The following is a 21,673-nucleotide window of genomic DNA, read 5'->3' as shown; positions in this document are numbered from 1 at the left end:
CGGCAAGAAAAGCTCACTACCTTGACATAGTCTTAGTCACGTCTTCAAGGGCAAAGGCAGGATATTTATTTTTGAGATTTCTTGGGGGTCCGGTTTAAAGGTGCATCTGTCAGTGAAGGGGCTTGATTCATATTGATGGATTTATGATGTAATAGGTTGGGATTGTCTGGCAAAGAAAGATGAGATTTGCAAAGTGAACATTGGACCTTGGTTTTAAAGCACGAGATGCCACCCTTGGAGTTCTTTTTGCCTGCCTCCAATGGTGAATCCCCTTCCTGGATCTTAGGTGTTTCCATCTTTGTTTCCTCTCTCATATTAGAGGAGCCATCTTCCAGTAGCTGTCAACAAGTCTTTTTTGTTTGTTAGTCTTCTGTAAATAACTCACACACAGATAATTAATATGATAAATATGTTTTCTTTTTGTCTATGCCTTACAAAGTATATCTAAGAGTTGCTAGCAAAATTAAAAGCTATAATTTTCTTGTAGAAATGAAACCTGGAACAACAAAAATGCGGGTAATCGTTTTGCTTTTTAAAGTTCTAGAAGGGCTATCAACTAAACTGGTATAGGGATATGTAGCTAAATTCTGAGTTTTCGTTTTTCAATCTGTTGTGAATATTTTTTTATAGCTCTATCAGGTAATGACGGCTAATGACGGCTAAAATTTGATAAAGACTTCTCCTAAAATTTGGTTTCATACATGACGATAAATACAAAACATTATAATTTAATCAAGTAAACTTTTAAAAACCTGTCTCACAAATTATAGCCTGATATCATTTGAATTTATATTTTAATAGCAAAAACTTACGTCTTGGAAGGTGTCTGCAGTCTCTGAAGGTGGTAGGCCGGAGCTAAAAGTGACAAGTGTATTTTTTTTTTTTAAGGCGCCTTGATTTAAAGGAGAGCCAGGCTGCTGCTTCTCACTTTCTCCTGGTTAGATGTCAACAAACAATGTTGGTGCCCATAAATATCTCGGGTAGATTTCAGAAAAGATCCCCTGAGAGTACAGAGAGGGCTTTCAGTTCGGCTATGACTCCCTACTTGTAGAGACCAGATAGGAAGAAAGCTACCACTTCTTTGGAAAGTAGGGCCCTGGAGTAAAATGAGACCAACCGCTAGTCCATCACTCCTCCACTTACCTTCCAGGCACTTCTGGGATTATCAGGAGAAGAAGCTGGTAGAGATGATTCCAGAAGTTGGCCAACATTTAGAGCTTACAACCCACTGTGGGGAATTTGGACGCCTTCCTGTTTTCTGCAGACTTATCTTTGGCCATGGTTGAAAAACTCTAAAAACCACCATTCACACCTATGGAACAGGCTTTTCAAGGGTGGGCCCGAGAATAGGAATGCCAAGTGAATGGTGCACATAGCCCATGGTCCGATGACTGGCAACTGTATTTGTTTTATACTGCTTAGGATCTGCAGAGTTGACAAAGTGTTGGAGAGGGGTGCACAAGGGAAACCCCATGGGAAAATGTCTTAAGCCAGATTCATTTCTCCTCTACCCTCTCAAAAACCAGGGAGATGTGGCTGTCACAATTCCATCACTTTTATATTTTCTTTATATGGCAAACTTAAATAAATGAACCATTTTAGGAAAAGCTAGGCTTTGCTGTAATTTTAATTTCCTTGTCTTAATTCTTACTGGGGTCTTGGAAATGGTAGTTTTAAAAGGGAGGAAGGAAAGGAAGGAGGAAGAAAGATAATGACCTATGGAAGCAGTAAAACAAGTTTTGATTTGGGTTTAAATATTCGACACAGTAATATGTACAATGTATATACTTGTATTAGCATTATTCAAACTCCTATAACTAGAATTGTTATAAATGATATTGCCCTTAAAAATTAATAGCATTTATTATACACCTGAAACTAATATAATGCTGTATGTTAATTATGCTTCAATAATTAGTCCCAGACACACAAAAAAAGAAGAAAGAAATGTGTCCCAACTTTTCATACTAACATATTAGTATTAACAGCAGATATTTTAGCTAGCTCATCATCCAGCAAATTAAAGTGAGTCTTTAAAAACACTTTTTAAATGAAAAGAGAGAGAGAGAGAAATACATTTTATAAGAGAAGTGTCAGTGTGTAGAATTTTAACGGAAGTCAAGATAACCAATCTTGTCCTGTCTCAGCCTCTAAGGGCAGTATGTAATCCTGGGTCACCTTTCCATCCCACCCCCACCCTCCCTCTGCAACAACCCCCACTGTTCACTTTTTCTCATGTGCCTAATGAGGTTGTAGCCTAGGTAATTACTAAGCTGCTTCTTAAGATTCTATTTCTTCACATATGTCAGATTTTCAAGAAGTTTGTGTCTTTCCATTTGATGAAATTAGATGGCTTTGTACTTATTTTGTGATTTTTAAAAAAATCATTTGAGCCAAAACATTTCAATATTTGGTAAGGATAAAACCACGTTTAAACAGCCATAGTTTACTCTGGGGTGCTGTTCCCAAACAGAACGGGGTAGATTTCCAATTGTAACGTCTGTTGTTTGCTTAGGTTGGAAATTGCCCTTCAGTGACACTCACTGTGATCTGCTTTTAGTTTTATGGGGAGATTGTCAGCATCTTGGTTCATTTGTAACTGGTCTATTTCCAAAGGATTGAGAATAGTGGGGGAAATGGCTTTGAAATTCTCGGTACTGTTGGGAAAGCTAACTGCATAAATTTAAAATTTAAAACATTTGAACAGCTTCCTTTTAAAAGTGATTTTTAACAAATGTTTGGTCATACTATATTTGTGCTACAGTTGAAATGCTGAAGTAGCATTTTGGCTTCTTTCCCAAAAGCATGCTTAAAGAGGCTAGCGGCATCTCTCCCTGTTCTCAGTGCTTTTTACCTTGCGAGTGGTGCAGCTTGCTCTGCGGATGTAGTGAAACCCTCCCATTTAATCTGCAGTGGGGAAGAATGGAGCTCGGTGTCCAGTGGAAATCAATGGTCTAGCAAGGTTGCAGTAAACAGCAATGACTACATATTTCAGCAGCCGAGCCAGAAGACGTTGATAATATTTTTTTTTCTTCCAGCTGATAAATTTTTGCTTTCTGTTTCCTTCTAGAGAGATGTGGATAATTTGCCCAGCCTCCAACGTCTGTTTCTCAGCTTCAACAATATATCTACGTAAGTGGAAACTCCCGATTTGTCATTTATTAATAACCTGATTGTGTGGGTTCTAGTGCTTTAAATGAGGATTATAAGTACCTTGGAAAATTTTCTTGTCATGGAAGATCTTACATTTGAAAATGACAGGGCCATATGACAAAGTTCTTGGTGGAAAAACAAAGCTCTGGTGAGGATTAGAGACTCTAATGCTAGGATGATGACATTAGCATAGCCTGTGCTTTTTATTTAATTATACTGTAGAGTTGCTCTTTCGTAAAATGTGTATGTGGAAATTTCAACATATATTTTGCTGTCCTTCGTTTGACACTTCCTGCACCGGTCAGTTGAATTAGAATTTCTTCCATAAATTGTCATCTACACTCCGTATAGCTACTAAGCAATTTGGATGTAATATTTCAGGCTGTGTCACTGAGCCTCTTGCTAATTAGGCCATAACTTCTATCTTGTTATCCCTACTTAGAACGAATGCTGCTAAGAGACTGTATATTAGAGTATACACATGCATACATTTTGTTTTCCAAAGATTTGAAGCCTATCATCCTCACATTGTGATGCTGTCTCATTCAGTGTCAATGTGGAAGATTTCAGAACTGGCGCTGAGATAGGCAGACTTTTTGATGCAAAAGGAAGGACCTCTACTCCTTCCCTAATCCTTTCCTCCTCCTCCTTCCCCCAGCCAGTCAGTTTGAACTATGCTTTATGACTGCCTCTCTGTTCTCTACTTTTACCTCGGGGCTATTCTTTGAACCATCTTTTATAAGAGGGTAAGAACTAAGTGTAAGAGTTTAGAGCACATCTCTTCCTGAGCTCAAGGTCTATGCTTCTGATTATTAAGAACCAATGTAGGGACACCTGGCTGGCTCAGTCAGTAGAGCATTGACTTTTGATCTCAGGGTAGTGAATTTGAGCCTCATGTTGTGCATAGAGCTTACTTAAAATAAATAAAATTTTTTAAAAAGGACTTTAGTTTTTGTGCAGTTTTGTTGGCATCTTTTTCCTCCCTTATCAGACCTAAGGGTTAACCCCATATCTCTGTACTGTATCTCTAAAGGTTAGAGATTAAATCCAGATGGTTAACTTTGCACAGAGGCATTATTTCAAATACCCTTCCTCTGTCTCTCTTCTTCTCTTCTGTGGAAAAAATATTGAAGTTTTCTGACTTTTCATATTTTTTCCAGTTTGTGTTGAATGTGTTCCCATGGTCTTATTGGGGAAGGTAGGGTTTCTTTTCAATAGCAGTGGAAGGGACACTTAATTTTCTTTGGGGAATTTCTACCTAAAGACCATTAGCAACTATTGTGAGAAGATAGTTTCTCATTCTTACCATATTCATTGTTTAAGGTGCTGGAAACCTTTAGATTCCCCCAGCTTATGGTGGAACTTATTACTTTTGCTTCTTGCCTTGATTATGGGGAGTAATTTAAAGAGAGATATAAATCTGGGTATATAGGGGCTCTGATGTTCCCAAGTCCCCAGGATACTTGAACTTCTGAACTCCTGACTATAGAGAGTTGGCTTGAATTACTTCTATTTAGGGAATTTTCTTCCCAATCTGGAAAAGAGTTTTACCCACTCAGCAAAATAAAGATATGACTAATGAGATTAATATCTTTCTTTTTAAAAATCATTTTTAGTTTTATTTCAGCCATGGTAGGTTTTCCATGAGCTGGGGAAAACTATGCTACTTGATAATACACCTATTGGGTCAATATACTACTTTGTAAGTTGGACCTCTAATTTTCATATCCCCCAAATCAATTATCTTTTGTGCCTTACGGAGAAAAATTCCGGAGAAAAATTTTCTCTGTCACATATACAATAAATCCTGCGGTCATTACCACATTGTTTTTAAGGAATATTTGCTTTGTAAGGGCAATTAAAGATAACCAATGCCATATTCTTCACTGTCCTCCTCCCTCTCTTTTAAGTTTCTTTAAAAAGCATGATTTCCCAAGAAATTGAGCTAGAGGTGAGTCAACGATTTCAGTGCTTTCATTTTCTTACTAATTGTTTTCTTACGTTTCTACATAGGCACAGCCCTTAACCTTCCTTTAGTGCTTCCAGCTCGTCTGCTTTTGAGGCTCAGTACATTTTCTGCTCTGTTCCTGTTGACGCCTGTGGTCCAGGACGTGGTATACAGAATAGATTTGATCTGCTGGGGGAAAAATCAGAGAGTGCAAGCCTTGAAATCACTTCTGTTAGCTTTACTCAAGATATCTCAGATACCTGGGCCATCACATGATCTGTACTGATAACTGTCGTTTCAGGGCCCCAGTGCCCTGCCATAGTCCTGGCATAATAGAGTTGCCTGGTTTTAGACTTAGTAGCCCAGGAGTGGCAGAGGTCAGGAAGAGTAGAGACAGCGGTGAAAAGCTGAAAGTCAGTACCTTTTATGACTCCCTCCGGAAAACTCACAGATGATATTCAGTAAATGAAAGTATCCAATTGTATATCCATTTCAGGGAGACAAAAACATATTGATTGTTATGTGGTAGGGCTTCCTAGTTTTTGACCAAATTACTGGATTCGTAGAGGTCCGTTTGCATAAACAGTTAGGAACCTGGTGGAAATTCAGAAAGTCGCAAAATGTGATGGCATCCTATTGAATTCAGAGAATTCCAACATGGGACGAATAGGTACTTTAATGCTGTGTGTACAGAACCCTTTCTGTTATTCTTCTTCAGCTATTAGAAGTGCATCCAGTGCTACCAGTAGGCATGTAAGATATATTGAGAGGACAACTGACATGTATTCATGTCTCTGTAGCTGAATAATACCAGTGTTTTTGGTTAAAATATCCCTCAGGGCACCTGGGTGGCTCAGTCAGTTGGGCGTCCGACCTTGGCTAAGGTCATGATCTCACCATTCCTGAGTTTGAGCCCCATGTCGGGCTCTGTGCTGACAGCTCAGAGCCTGGAGCCTGCTTCAGATTCTGTGTCTCCCTCTCTGTCTCTGCCCCACCCCGGCTCATCCTCTGTCTCTCTCTCTCTCAAAAATAAATAAACATTAAAAATTTTTTTTCAAATATCCCTCAAAACTGAGGAAGACAGAGACACAAATAGGTTATTATATAGAAAGTTAAACTTAGCTGTGCTGATCTGTGGGGATGTTCGAAAATGTAAAATCAGCCTGAGGATGGGAAGTGAAGAAAGCCTTCCCAGAGGCACGTGGTACCGGGACCCAGGCCTAAGTGAAAATAGGCCTTGGTAAAGTGAAGGGTACTTGGACATTCCAGGTAGAGGACACAAGCCGGGCAAAGTTGATCCAGAAGGCTTAGGGTGGGCTCATTAGGTCTGCCCTCTCTAGCCCTGCAGTGTGATCCTTGCCTATTCTTTCTCCCTCCACGCCTGGGCCCTCCTCCAGCCCACGGAACCCTGGCGGGGCCTGCCGAAGTTGTTTATGATGATCACCCTGAGAGTCCTATTCTGTGCTTGATCAAGGGGATCCGTTGTACCTAATCCATTCTTCAGATATGTTCATTCCGTCATTCACCTCTTCTTCTGAGGTGCTGTTTGTCTGGTTGATTTGTTTTTCTTGGCTCTCATGGTCTTAATTTCTAAGTACTCTGATTGTATTTTTCCTTTTCTAATGGCTTATTCTTATTTTATGGATGAGAGAAAGTTTCCCTTGATTTCTAGAATTTACTTTATTCCCCTTGGAGTTAATCCTGTATTTGTTCTCCAAATAAAAATGCTTTCTTTCTTTTGTTTCTTTATTTCTATGCTTTTGTGATGGCAGTTCATGTTAACAAATGAGTCTGTGGGCTTGTTTTGTCAGCAGTGGTTAAAAAAAAAGTGTGCATGAAAATTATGAGTGCGGGATCTCTTCCTGCAGAGGATGTAGGGTAGGGGGGAAGGAGGAGGGCTACCCAGCTGGACTTTCTTTTAGGATGTGCACAAGAAACTTGCCTTCTGGAAATGGGGGCTCCTTTTTCCTCTTGGCCGCCAGACTTTACCCAGAACACTGCCTTTCCTCTCTTGTCATGTTCATCCCGGGGACAGTTCACAAGTCAGCTACTCTTGAGAGTAAGATGCTGGAAAATTATTACCAAAGCCTTCAGTAATTACTGGACACCTGACCCACATCTGCTGCCAACACTTGCTGCCTCTGATCTAGGGAATATTCTGAGGTTCTGCCGGCAACACTTACAATGTAAATGATCCTGTTCATTTCAGGCTCTTTAGCAATTTGGGGTTTTACTGATTCCATCTGCTTTATATCTTCCAGAAATTCCTTAGTGTTCTGGTCTACTGATGGAACCCTTCCTGGTTTTCTAGTACTGTTATGGGTATTTTCATACTTTTATGTTCATTAATTTCAAAGAGATTTTGAGAGGGTGGAGGGAGGTAAGTGCATGTGCTCAGGCAGCCATTCTCCTAACTGTCTTTTCTTTGAGTGATTTTTCCCAAATAGGCTACACATAAAAATATCCTTGGAAGCTTTAAAATGACCTAGTCACTGGTTCACTGCTGGAACCTACTGGGTAATCTTCTCCAGTAGAGTTGGAGTGGAGCCAGGGTTCTGTAAATTTTTAAGGTTCCTCAGAGTACTCTGATGTGTAACTCAATGCTAGATTTGGGAACCACTGAGTCGTGGCACCCCAAAATGAGAATACGTGTTAATTTGGGCATTACGCAAAATTTTCCTTCATGAAGAAAAGCTTCATAAGCAAAAATATTTGTTGAGGATAAGTAAATATTTGTGACCCACAGGAAGCAGTTTATGATCTTTAGCCAAAACTTATAGTGTTCCATTAGTTTCATCTCTTCCGCTGAGGCGGTTACAGGGCTCTGCTCTTCATCACAAGGTCAAGTTGTAATCGATTCTTCTCTCCACTCTCTCTCTCTCTCCTTTCATTCTCCAACTTAGAAAGTTTTTACAAGCTTTAAAAAAAAAAAAGGAAGAAGGGTTTATGATTCTAGTGTCTTGATTGCTTAAAAGGGAATGGTTGCCATTGCTTCTAGAACTGAGGGGAATTCGGTATCATTGGGAAAGAAGTCGAACACTAGTGAGGATCAGATATCAGCTTCGGACTCTTGGACTCGTGTATTCTTTTTTTAAATTATGGTAAAATACACATAAATGTACCATCTTAATCGTTTTTAAGTATACAGTGAAGTAGTGTTACATTCACATTGTTGCACAGCCAACCTCCAGAACTCTTTTCATCTCGTAAAACTGAAACCGTGTACCCATTAAACAATAATTCTCCATTCCTCCCTCCTTCAGCCCCTGGCATCCACCATTCTACTTTCTGTCTCTGGGATGTGACTGCCCTAGGTACTTCATACGAGTGGACTCACACAGTATTTGTCTGTTTGTGTCTAGCTCTCCTCAGAGTTCATCCATGTTGTGGCATTTGTCAAAATTTCCTTCCTTTTAATTATTCTTGAGGGATTGTGGAACAGACTAGAAGAGAGAACTTGCAGAATGAGCCACGCATGCCTACTTCTCCATGCTCGTTGCCTTCCCAAGTGCCCTGGACTCTTGTTCCTTTGAACTTCCTTAAACACAGCATGCTCCCGCTTGCCCACTTGGTCTTTGTATCTACCGTGGCTTCTGGCACTAACATTTGTCTACCCTCTCAGTGCCTGAATAACTCCTCATCATTGAGATTTGAGATTAAATGATACCAAGGGTTCTCAAACTTTAATATGCCTAAGAATTATCTGGAGAGCCGCTAAAATGCGGCTTTCTGGGATCCGTTTTCCATGGATTCTAATTCAATAGCTTTAGGTGGGGGTTCAGGAATTTGTACCTTTAGCAAATGATGCAGCTGACTTAAAAATGCCATCAGTCTGTTTTTCCATCTTTGGGTCAAAACCCATAGAAGGATCCTAAAATCAATCTTGTGGTTGAGGCTGGGAAAATAAAAATGAAATAGAAAATATCAGAGTTTGCCACACATTTTCAGGACAAATACTGTTTCATGAAAAATGTCCAGGTTTAATTATATATGGATGTGTCTGTGCATGAGTTTGTGTGTGTATATTATTTTGCTATAGATATGGGGGGCAGGGTTACAATGTAAATATATTTCTCAGTATGGATTGGGCTTACAGAGTTTGAACAACACTATGGAGTCTTGCCACACGCTTTCATCATAGCTTCCTGTACTTTTATAATTATTGCAGTTCCATAGTTTATTGAATTTTAAATTGTCCTCCCTGCTAGACTATAAACTTGACAAAGGCAGAAGAATATAAAGTGCTCACTACAGTCTCTCCAGCATCTACTATGTGAATAATATTACTAGTGTATCAAAAATTTTTCAAGAAGAATTAATTCAATCCCTCAAGTAGAGATATTCTTCCCTATGGTTTAGCAACTTGTTTTGGTGGGTCTGCTTTCACATCATTGCTACGTCATTTGGACTGTTTGTTTACTGCCTGGACATGTGAGGTTTAACAGCTTAAGCAATCAAAATTCTCTTGGCCGTTGTTTCTGGCTTCTAGGTCAATCTATCAATTTGTCGGTAAAGATCTCGCGCAGAACTTCTAGAATAGAGAAAAATCTGTAGAAATTAAACCTTCCTGTTAGATGGGTTGTATCAAGGGTTAAGGTCATGGGTGTGGTTGGCCTCAGGGTACAGGCAAGAAGGATTTGCAGTACCTCTAGGGCATTTAAAAACAATAATAAAATTGGGGCACCGGGGTGCTCAGTTGGTTAAGCGTCCAACTCTTGATTTCAGCTCAGGTCATGATCTCATGGTTCCTGAGATCAAACCCCACATCAGGCTCTGCACTGATAGCATGGAACCTGCTTGGGATTCTCTCTCTCTCTCTCTCTCTCTCTCTCTCTTTCTCTCTCTCTGCTCCTCCCCCACTTGTGCTCTCTCTCTCTCTCTCAAAATAAGTAAATAAACTTCAATAAATAAATAAAAATACAATAATAAGACTGACTAAAAATAATTTGCTTTTTATTATCACCACACACTGGAAATTCTAAACAATGTCAGGGATTCCCCCCTCCTGCCCGTGTGGGCCTCTCTTACCCACTTCCTTCCTTTCTTTTAGTAAGACAATGCTATTTGGGCTCCGCTTTCTCTTTATGATGTCACTGAACATTTTGAGCTAGGTTTCCATTTTCTTTTTTGAGGAAAGAAGACTATTACAAGTTCTCTAATGATCTCTTTTAGTAATTGTAGTATGACCAGAGGTCACCAGACTGCAAGCTTTTGGGTGTGGCTTTTCCCTCATCGTGGTTCTCCAGAGTAGCCCCCCAGGCTCTTTTCCAAATTTGTAAAAGACAGTTAATAATTTTACCGTTGTCAGGAAACAACTCATTTTGCATTTTTTTCAAGCTATATTTCAACATGGTAAGACACACCATATGAATTACATATCCAGTCAGAGAAACTCAGACTACCCGGCAGTTGTCTTTTTTCGTACCGGTTGGTATTTTAAGGAGGAAATGGTTTTTTTACTGACCTTCAGAATGGATTGGTAGTTTTGACGAACAGGTTGTTACATAAGGTGTTCCTACAGTGCAGGCTTCACTCTTGTACTTTCCAGAGTTCCAGGTGTTGCTTATGTCATTTTGGCTCGATGGAAATTAAGTTTTCTGAGTTCTAGGATCCAGCGAACTGTTAGAATGGGTTCATTTTTTTTCCTTCATGGCAGATGACCAACGATAGGCAAATCTTACCAACTGAATTAACGCAAATCACCAGAATAAAACAGAAACCAACCACTGACAGATCCTTTCTGACTGCCTTCTAAGAAAAATGTTAAATTTAAGAAATGACTACCTTCGTGCCAAGGAAATGCCACGATCAGTACCCGTTTAGCTCTGTCACCCCGCTTGGAGGTGTTTGCCTAATGGCTCCCACATGATTCACCTTCAGGCAGACCTTTAATTGCATTCTTCTAGATGTGATAGGCATGGGCTAAAGAGGACCTACAAAAACAATTCTAAAACTAGGGGCTTTTTAATTAATATATTTATTTTTTAATCCATTGCTGTTTTACTCCGCCAAGGTGAGCAGCCCCCCCAGGGTTTGCTGAGGGCCTTGTGCCTTAGCGTCTGATTGTCAAGCTTAGCTGCAGCATTTCAGTCCTTTCAGAAAGAAAACAGGTGAACAGAGTCCACAACTAATGACGGATTTGTTCCGTCACTTCAGAAAAACAGACTTAACATAAGATAAATTTGTTTCGTCATGTTTAGAGTTGACCTAATTATTGGATCTAAATGCATTTAAAGCATGGAACTTTTACTAAAATTGTATAAAATCTTCTATGTATACCTTATTTCAGTGTTGCTTTATTACTGGTGACTTTTCCATTTAGATATCAAGAGTAGAAATCATTCTAAAATACTGTAGCATATAAAAGTGTTTAAAATAGACCAACTTTATTTCCTTCATCATCTTAGGACATTCGGTTTGTTAGATGACCACGCTATTTGTAATACCCTGCATTCTAACATGAAGTCTTGTGTGGGTTTTTCTACCCTAAGCGGAGGGTTGCACAGTTTAGTTCATCGATTTTCTCTGACTATTGTTTTATTTTTCTGTTACAGTCAAAATTACTTTTTCTTTATGTCAGTTTTAAGTATTTGTTGATCTCATGCCAGACAGATTGGTGGCTTCAGGTAGATTATTAGCACCATGATACCATGTACTCTTGGCAAGTGGCCGGTGATTTGAACACACTGGAGAGCTTTTTCTCATTTAAGGGAATCAACCTACTGCCCTTCACCCGTTGACATTGTAAGCTTATCCCCTCAATATTCTATAGATAAGTGAGCATCAGAAACCAATCTTTTTTTTATATATGCTTTATATACCTATATGGTGTATTTTGTACAGCTATAAATTCTATAATTATTTTGCTTCGAGCAGCATTTTAAAATGAACAGAGTATGTTTGCTTTATATCTTCCCATTTATTAAATTGCATATAGATTTCACTGCCAAGAGAAAATTATTTCAGTGACCCAAATAGAGATTAAAGACTTCATTTAGATGTGGTGTCAGGGAGCCCCGAAAACCAGCTGGCCCTCCAGCTGGAGCAGGATCAGAGATTGTGCGGGACCCTGGAAAGGCGAATACGGGGTCTTGCACCCTTACCACAAAGAGTAGTTTTCCACCTTACCCCCTCCAGGGCTTGCGGGTTGTTCCTTCCTTCATGTGTCTTGCTTGAGGATTGTGTAACTATCGGAACATATTTTCTGAGGACTGTTTTTGCAAGCCTTGTGGTTTCTTGAAGAGCCAGAGTTCATAGGGCAAGGGTGGCAGATAGTAAGGAAGAAAGAAAAGGCGGCAAAGGTACAAGGCAGTAGGGAAACTGGGGACCCTCTTTATGTTTATGTTAATTATTCTTTTTGCATTTACCTTTGAAGGAGGGAAAGGCAGAAAAAAAATCAAGGAGATAGTTCTTTTTTTATTATTATTATACCTCATGTTATTCTGTTTGCATCAGCATCTATAGTCACTTAAAACATTAATTCTGCGGTACAAAAATACACACAAATGTTGTCATGGGTTTTATTTATCAATTATGAAGGAACTTCACTGGAATTTTTTCCAGATACTCTTATCGTCATCGAGGTTTGATTTTCACTAGTGTAGAGGTAATATTTGTGTGTATATGTGTGTCAGTTATTCTCAGAGGAAAGATTCTTGAAATCAAATTAAAGTAAGGCCCCGGGAGCAAGCTGTTCATACACCTCAGCTCAGCCTGGGCTCACACATACACAGTTGAAAGGCTGATAGCTACTTGGGGAAGTGGATTAGCATTTTGATTTTTATTTTTTTAAGATTTCATTTTAAGCAATCTCTACACCCAACACGGGGCTTGAACGTGCAACCCCGAGATCAAGAGTCACATGCTCTTCCAGCCAGATGCTCCCTTGAATTAACATTTTTAAAAACATTGACCAAAGGCCCTTTGGGGGGGGGGTTTGTTAATGTGATGGCTCTAAACGTTACGGGAAAAATTTTGGTGCATATTACTAAGGGGAATTTTGAGTCTTAAATTTGCTTATGATTAAATATTGTATTGGGTGGTTGTTCTAGGTTCAGAAACAAACAAGTCTAGTAAATCGAGACCAATAGGTATTTTCTAATTTCCTTTTCCCGAATACAGTGAACGTCAACATTTAAAACAAGTATCAATGAGTAGATATTGGAAAGAGTGAACACATTGGTCAGTTCATTTCAGGAAAAAAAAACAAGCTCAAAATTAGTTATGCCAGAAACCCAAATGTATAGTTCTACCCGGAGGAACTTCTGTTAATCCGTATGATCCAGTCTACTCCCAGACAAGGAGAAGTGTTTCCTTTTCCTGATACCTCTCCAGCATCTCTCAGTACACTGTACTATCTGTTTGTATTTATGTCCAGTTAGGCCACATTTCACTTCTCATAGTAGTGGTCACATGATGCACATTGTAGGCATGTAATCATCATTGTTTTAATCAGTGTGTAAATAAAACTGAAGTGTAAAGCTCGTGTTTTCCAATATTTCCCAGTATCCTTAGATAATTCTTAATAGCCCTATTCAATATGCTATGTAGTGTCCTAGGATTCAGTTTGCAGCAACTTCATCATGGCTGTCCTGGGATATACTATCATTGCCAAAGTGCAAGTTCTTTCTATCAGATTTTCAAAGTATCATGTTATATATCATCTATTTTTTTTTCTGCCATTTATCTGTCTGGTACTTAATAAGATATGAATTCCAGGGGCGCCTGGGTGGCTCAATAGGTTAAGTGTCTGACTCTTGATCTCAGCTTAGGTCTTGATTTCAGGGTCATGAGTTCAAGCCCTGCACTGGGCTGCGCACTGGGCATGGAAGCCTACTTAACAAACAAACAAACAAAAAGATGTGAATTCCCTTTATGTTAACAATACTATGTACCTATAGATATATAGGAACCAATGATATAATCTAAACCTGAAGTGGCAGGTGTACAGTTTATCTGAAAAGACTTCCTGGTATTTAAAATGAACAGTTTAGAAATGGGCTAAAAATGGATTCTTTAGATTCTCTAAACTCCACTCCAGTATCATGTTATTCGTTCAGAAAACTCCATGCTCTGTCTTTATTTCTTTATCTTCCTATAGAAATGGTTTCAGAAACTATGGTTTAACAGATTCTAATCTTTACTGAAGAGACTGAGGAAAGAACTAATTAAACCAGAAACCTGTGGCTGGTGAAAGATACGAATGAGCAGGTCAAACTGAAAAGGGAATGCTACAGATGTATGATTAAATTGTTGGGATACTTTTTCATATGCACGCATAATAAATATGTCTACATTTAGCCATTCTTGAGCCCGTGTCTGAGACTGCGAGATCATGTCATTTTCAAAAGAAAAATATTTTCCCTATTTGTGATGGAACAATATATATAATCTAAAAGCAATGATAAATTAGGAATACATTGATAGGGATTGCATATTTGTATGAAAGCTGCTGACTTCCGACGTTTGAAGGACTGATTGAGAATCGTACTCTTTCTCTTCTGCTAAGTTTTGAATCAATTGAAAGATGTAGGAATCAGACAAATGGAGTACAAAATAGCAGAATATAGTTTAGATACACACCTACAGTCAGGCTTCCTAATACACCTGTCCTGAATTGGATACTTGACCCGCTCCGTCACTGGCAGAGGAATTGGAAAACAGAGAGCTACCTCTCTGGGAGGGCTGGTGCTGAAGAGAACACCCCCATCCTGGAGACTGGGTGGCCTGAAAGAAAAATAAGAGAACCTATGACTATTATGTGTGCATTTTTGGAAGTTTACTTTTTAGGAAGTGCGTGTGTGTGTGTGTGTGTGTGTGTGTGTGTGAATAGGTTATTGAATGGGTTGAATTAGTTGCTCTTTCCCTATTAGTGTTTAGTATTAAAGCTGACTTTTATGAAGGGCTGAAATGTAATTTGGTCGGGAAGGAAAATTATTGCCTGATCCTGAAAGTTAGTGGGTTTCTAATCAAGCCTTGGTTAAAACAGGAGGGTATTTAACTCTTTAAGAAATCTTGTTTAATCCAAAAACAGGAGTTAGGAGTTGGGATTCTCTGTAAATAAGGAGGATACTTCTGGATTCTTGCGTTGAAGGGAAGTGAATCAGTTAAGCTTGTTTGTTCTGGGCGCATAAAAAGGTATCACAGTGACTTAAGATTCCTTAAAGGGTAGTTCAAACTGTCAACTAATCTCTGAGAGTTGTTTTTGGTAAAACTCCCTTCTTATGGCTTGAAAAGAAATTGACACTGTCACTTGTAGACCCCAGGTTAAGACTATAGTTTTGGGATTAGGTATCTCCCAGAAAGCACTGAGCAAATCTGTAAGTACGATTAATAATATTTTTTGCTAGTTCCTTTGATCTTGTCTTTGAGGCTTGCTTTTTTGTACTGAACAGGTATCGCCCTTATAATTCTTCACAGTGACTCACTTGAGGAATGATGAGAGTAATGCTGGTTTTTCATAGCTGCATAGGTTCAGGATCTAGGACTATCTTCAGGATATCCAGAGGATAGTAGCTAGAAACTGATCCTTCTTCTGCTTTACCATTTCCTTAAAACATCTTCTCCACTTCTTTCATCTAGGAATTTAAAATTGTTGCCCAGTGGGTGTTAAAGAACATTGATTATGCATTTCTAAATGTAAAACACCAAATAAGGCATTTGGGGGAGTGACAGAAGACATGTATATGGCTTTGTTTTCTGTGAGTGTGTATATGATGTAATGAAAGAATACACAAAGTATTGAATGATGGAAATCTAAAACAAACAAACCCTACATGTCATAGAAAAGCCAACAGGCCCAGAATCAGTTTGTCAGCTTTGCAGCTCTGGTGAAGGTCAATTATTCCCTGATAAGTCTGACAGGAAGTTTCTGAAGGGCCTTAATGTTCATAATTATGACTCTGGACCAGCAGCATCAGCATTACAAGGGAGCTTATTAGAAATCCAGACTCTCAAACCCTATCCTAGGCCTACTGGATCAGAATTGTCATTTTTAATAGATCCCCAGGGAACTCGAATGTTCATTTCAGCCTAGGAAGCACTATTGCAGAGGATTCCGATGGCGCTTATTTAGGTCAGGTGCCCTGTCGGAACTAGTCATTCTGGCCAGGAGCATATAGGACACACTGAATGCTCAAGCCCGGGACATATGTTCCCTATCCCCTAGGACAATGGGGGTGGGATCAGTATGTGGATTGGGCTTACTGCACAACAGAGGTGTTCGTTGCTAGGGGAAGGGAAGCTGAGCAGGAAGATAATAATAATAGATATCCAATTAACTTATTTCCTCCTTAACGCCTGTGCTCACATAACGTTAGGGCTAGCCCCTTCACGTTGGGCTGTTTCATCCCATTTTGTGTGTGTGCGCGTGCGTGCGTGTGTGTTCCCCTCCCGGCCTCACCTCACAATGCCATCTGTCTGCTTGACCTAGATAGCAGAGATTTTTTATTCTTCCACAGCATGGCTCTTATGTCCCTTCTCAAATACGTATTAACACTTTAAGGATAAACACGCACATACCTGTGTCTCAGGCTGACTTCACGCCCTTGCACTCTGGGTAAGCATGTGTGCCTCCCTTACTGCCTTTCATTCTACCACTGGGGCATTAATCCTTGGAGTCCTGCCTTTTCAAGCTGTGAACTGTTACAATGCCTTTGTATTTACTAGGGGGAGTCATACTTCTAGCCCTAAGGAATTAAACTCCTAAGTGACTACTCTTCAGAAAATTTTTATATACGGGGGAAGAGAAGATTATAATCATTTGCTGTTATTCATTTTGATGCTCAAATTTCCCCCGATTTGTTGAGCTGACTCCTGTTGTCTTTTGATATGTCCTCATCGTTTTTTGAACTCTCCCTTACTTCTTGGCACAACAAGCCATTCCAGTCTCATCTTTTGCAGTCCTGGCTCTGGAATCAAGCCGGAGTTTTGATTCCTTTTGGTGGCAAATGGTATTTAGAAAGCAAGATTTGAATGCTAAGTATGTTCACGGTTGTTGGCGTGCCATTGCTTCTAGGCTTTCTCAATGGGCAGTATTAGGATATGTGTGCACATATGTGTGAGTGTATTATACATCTTTATCTGTCTGTGGATATTAAAAACTGTGGCTTCATACTGACACCCTCCATGAATTCAATCCTGAAACTTGCGATTACAGTCTGCTATCACCGGGCTTATTTTAGCCATCCACGATCACCCCCTTTCCGTTTTTATAATTCCTTTCTCTGACATTTGCTCCCATTATATATTTGAATATATGGAAAGTAGCTTCAGAATCGCTAAGCCATATTTCTGTGGGAGGAAAAAGACTACTAACTGGGGTTCAGTATTTACTGATACTGTTTTGTCTTTAACTTAAAGGTATATAATCAAAGAACTGTGTTCAAAAGTTGCTTGGGTTAGTTTTTCACCAGTTTTCAGGGTGATTATGTTATTCATTTGACCTACGAGAAAAATTTGTTTCTGTTTGTATTCCATTGTTTTTGTTGTTGTTGTTATTTTCCACCCTCAACTTTGCTATAATTTGATGTATTTATTTTTCAGTCCGTGTAACAATAACATGGTTCTGAAACTCAAAACTATGCAAAAAGGTATCACTCAGAGAGCCACTGCCTTTCCTTTCTTTCTACTCCATACCCAACCCTACTCCTTCCATTCTGTTTTCACCCACCCCTATAGAAAGTCAATTTTGTAAGTTTCTGGTTTTGTCTTTCTTGTGTTTCTTTTTGCACAAATCAGCAGATACATGAGTTACTAGAGATAAATTTGCACATTTTTTTTTTTTTACTACTTGTATGTTTTAATACTTGCATTAGAGCCCTGTTTGGAGCTAATCGAATTGTTTTTCAAATGTCTATTAAGTTGTGCCAGAGCGATTTATTAAAAAGCCCATCTTTGTCCCGGTGATTTTGGATGCAATCTTTAGTATCATCAACTTGTCTAACCCCCAGTAAGATGTTGGTATTTTTTATTGGGATTGCATTATGTTTTTAAATTAACTTGGGGAAGTGATCTCTTATGTTAAATCATTCTATCAGGAACAAATGGTGTATTTCCATTTAAGTATGCTTATTGTGTCTTTCAGGTGTGTTTGAAAGTTTTCCTCATATAAATTTTGCACATTTCTTGTTACACTTATTCCTAAGTATTTTCTCTTTTCTATTGATGTTATTATCGTTATGCCTTCTAATGGGTCATTATTTGTGTATATGAAGCTCTGAACACAGATTTCTGTGTTAATTTTATATCCTGCTACATTACTTAATTCTTTTATTGTTTGGGCTAGTTTTATCATTGATTCCCTAGGGCAGCACTGTGCAATAGAACCTTCTGAAGAGAGTGGAAATATTCTATAACTGCCCTCTTCAGTATTTTGGCCATTAGCCACATGTCACTATTTAAGTCTAAAATAACATTAAGTTAAATAAAAGCTGAATAAAATTAAATAAAGTTAATAAACTTAACTATTTAAATCCTCAGTCACACTAGCCACATTTTAAGTCTTCAGTGGCTACATGTGTCTAGAGGCTACCATATTGGTTCGACAGCTTAGCTCTGTGGTTTTCCAGGTATACTCTAGGTCATCTGCAAATAAAATCAGTTTTACTCCTTTTCCAATTCTTACACCTCTAACTTATTTCGTGTATTTAATTACATTGGCTCTTATCTTCAGTAAAGTATTGACTAGCAGTGGATTAGTGGGCGCTTCTGCCTTATTCCTGATTTAGTGGAAACGCCTCAAATGTTTCCACATTAAGTAAAATAACTGGCTGTCACGTATGTATTTTTATCATTTAAGATTTTTTTATCATATTAAAAAAGTATCCATCAACTTCTATTTTCTTGAGTGTTTGCTTTCAAAAATAGGTGTTGAAATTTTTCACAGGCTTTTTTCAGTATCTATGGAGATATCCAGATTTTTTTCCAGAGATCAATTAATATCGTAGGTTTTATTAATAGATGTCCCAATATTGAACAAACTGCATTTCTAGAATAGATAGAATTTGGTCAAATTGTATAATTTCCCTCATGTGGTGTTGAATTTTGTTTCCCAATATCTTATTTAAAACTTTTGTTGGGGCGCCTGGGTGGCTCAGTCGGTTAAGCGGCCGACTTCAGCTCAGGTCACGATCTCGTGGTCCGTGAGTTCGAGCCCCGCGTCGGGCTCTGTGCTGACTGCTCAGAGCCTGGAGCCTGTTTCAGATTCTGTGTCTCCTTCTCTCTGACCCTCCTCCGTTCATGCTCTGTCTCTCTCTGTCTCAAAAATAAATAAACGTTAAAAAAAAAAATTAAAAGAAAAAACTTTTGTGGGGTGCCTGGGTGGCTCAATCAGTTGAGGAACCAACTCTTGACTTCAACTTAGGTCATGATCTTGTGGTTTGTGGGGTTGAGCCTTGTGTCAGGCCCTGTGCTGGCAGTGAGGAGCCTGCTTGGGATTGTCTCTTTCTCCCTCTGCCTCTTTCCCCCACTCAAGTTCTCCCTCTATCTCAAAATAAATAGATAAATATTTTTAAAATATAAATAAAACTTTTGTAACAATACCTGCAGGTGGCATTGATCTATTATTTTTTCTTGTTTAAAAGTACTATTTTTACCAGATTTAAGAGTCAAGGTTATATTTGCTTCATAAAAAGAATCAGTAAGTTTTCCTTAGTTTTCAATGCTCTTGAACACTATGTGAGGCATTTGTGCTCTCTGGTCTTTGAAGTTTTGGTAGAATTTCCCCGTGAACCCACATGTGTGTGTTCATTCAGAGAACGGAGGTTGATATAATGTCCTTGATTCTTTGCAGGCAAAGTCTGTTTCAATACCTACCTCTTCTTTTGTGCTACATAAACAATACAAAATGAATAGGAGGGCGGTGGTATTCCAATAAAACTTGATTTATGGACCTCTGTCTCTCTCTGTCTCAAAAATAAATAAACATTTTACAAAATTAAAAAAAAATAAAAGGGACGCCTTGGTGGCTCCGTCGATTAAGCGTCTGACTTCGGTTCAGGTCATGATCTCACAGTTCATGAGTTTGAGCCCCACATCAGGCTCTGTGCTGACAGCGCAGAGCCTGGAGCCCGCTTGGAGTTCTGTGTCTCCCTGTCTCTCTGCCCCTCCCTCACCCCTGCTCACCCTCTGTCTCTGTGTCTCTCTCAAAAATAAATAAACATTAACAAAACAAAAACAAACTTGATTTATGGACACTGAAATTTGGATTTCCTATAATTTTTACATGTCATGTTATTTACATGTTATTCTTCTTTTGAGATTTTTACAATTATTTAAAAATATAGACTGTTACTAGTTTACGGGCTGTACAAAAACAGGTGCTATTTGGTCCATGTCCTATACTTTGCTCACCACCAGTCTGTCTTTCTTTCTTTTTCTTTCCTTCCTTCCTTCCTTCCTTCCTTCCTTCCTTCCTTCCTTCCTCTTTCTTTCTTTTATATTTATTTATTTACTTTGAGAGAGGGTGGGGGGGGAGGGGCTGAGAGGGAGAGAAAGAGTCTTTTTTAAAAAAAATTTTTTTTTTTTACATTTATTTATTTTTGAGACAGAGAGAGACAGAGCATGAACGGGGGAGGGTCAGAGAGAGAGGGAGACACAGAATCTGAAACAGGCTCCAGACTGAGCTGTCAGCACAGAGCCCGACACGGGCCTCGAACTCACGGACTGTGAGATCATGACCTGAGCCGAAGTCAGACGCCCAACCGACTGAGCCACCCAAGCACCCCGAGAAAGAGAGTCTTAAGCAGGCTCCGCACTCAGAGCAGAGCCCGACATGGGGTTCCATCTGACAACCGCGAGATCCTGACCTGAGCCTATACCAGGAGTCAGAGGCTCAACTGACTAAGCCACCCAGGTGCCCCGACCACTGGTCTTTCTGAAACCCTTTATTGTTGGCATCTCTCTTCTACGCAGAAGATATATGTGGGCCTTGTTTTGATGGCCGGATTGAAAATCTTTTTCTTTTAATAAATGAGTGAAGCCTGTTTACATTTCTTCATGTGACTAAAGTCTTTCTGTCATATAATCTTCCATGTGTGTTATGTTTATACTTGCTATGTTCTTTACATGTTGTGTTTACTTTTTCAGATTTCTTTTGGTATTTGGGAAGTTTTATATTTTTGTTTTATTGGTTCCTTTTTGTTTGATATTATTTAATTGCCTTAGTCCCAGTTTTTTTTCATTGACATATAATTGACATAGAACATCGTGCAAGGTGTTGATGTGACACACTTACCTACTGCAAAATGATTGCCACCATAGCATTAGCTATAGCCTCTGTCATGTCCCATAATTATCATTTTCTTTTTGTGGTGAGAAGAATTAACATCTGGTCTCTTGGCGCTTTTGTTAACTACTTTCACTCTGCTGTGCATTTGATCTCCAGTCGTCCCGTTTTCTTGCTTCCTCCTTTACCACCGTGCCATTTTTAATGGTATCCTTCAACTCTTACATATTGTCTACCCGATAATCATTAGCTTATTTTACTTTTCTCTTTCCTTCTCCAACCTTCTGTTTTTTTAGCTGCATTGCTTGTACTTCCCTGCACATAAAGCACACTCTATGTAATACATA

General features: G+C 39.0%; 1 protein-coding gene across 5 annotated transcripts in view; it reads left to right on the top strand.

Moving 5' to 3' along the window:
* The window catches only part of LRRC49 (leucine rich repeat containing 49), a 156,193-nt gene that overhangs the window by 43,406 nt on the left and 91,114 nt on the right, over positions 1-21,673 (top strand). For all 5 annotated transcript variants that reach the window (XM_045059088.1, XM_023255098.2, XM_045059087.1 and 2 more), the window contains one exon: positions 3,071-3,132. In XM_045059088.1, coding sequence (XP_044915023.1) covers positions 3,071-3,132 — 62 coding nt within the window. The remainder of the gene's footprint in view (positions 1-3,070; positions 3,133-21,673) is intronic.

This window comes from Felis catus, chromosome B3 (assembly GCF_018350175.1).
Source record: "Felis catus isolate Fca126 chromosome B3, F.catus_Fca126_mat1.0, whole genome shotgun sequence".
Classification (NCBI taxonomy): Eukaryota; Metazoa; Chordata; class Mammalia; order Carnivora; family Felidae; genus Felis; species Felis catus.
The sequence above is the reverse complement of the archived record's forward strand: the minus strand, read 5'-3'. Positions and strand labels throughout refer to the sequence as shown.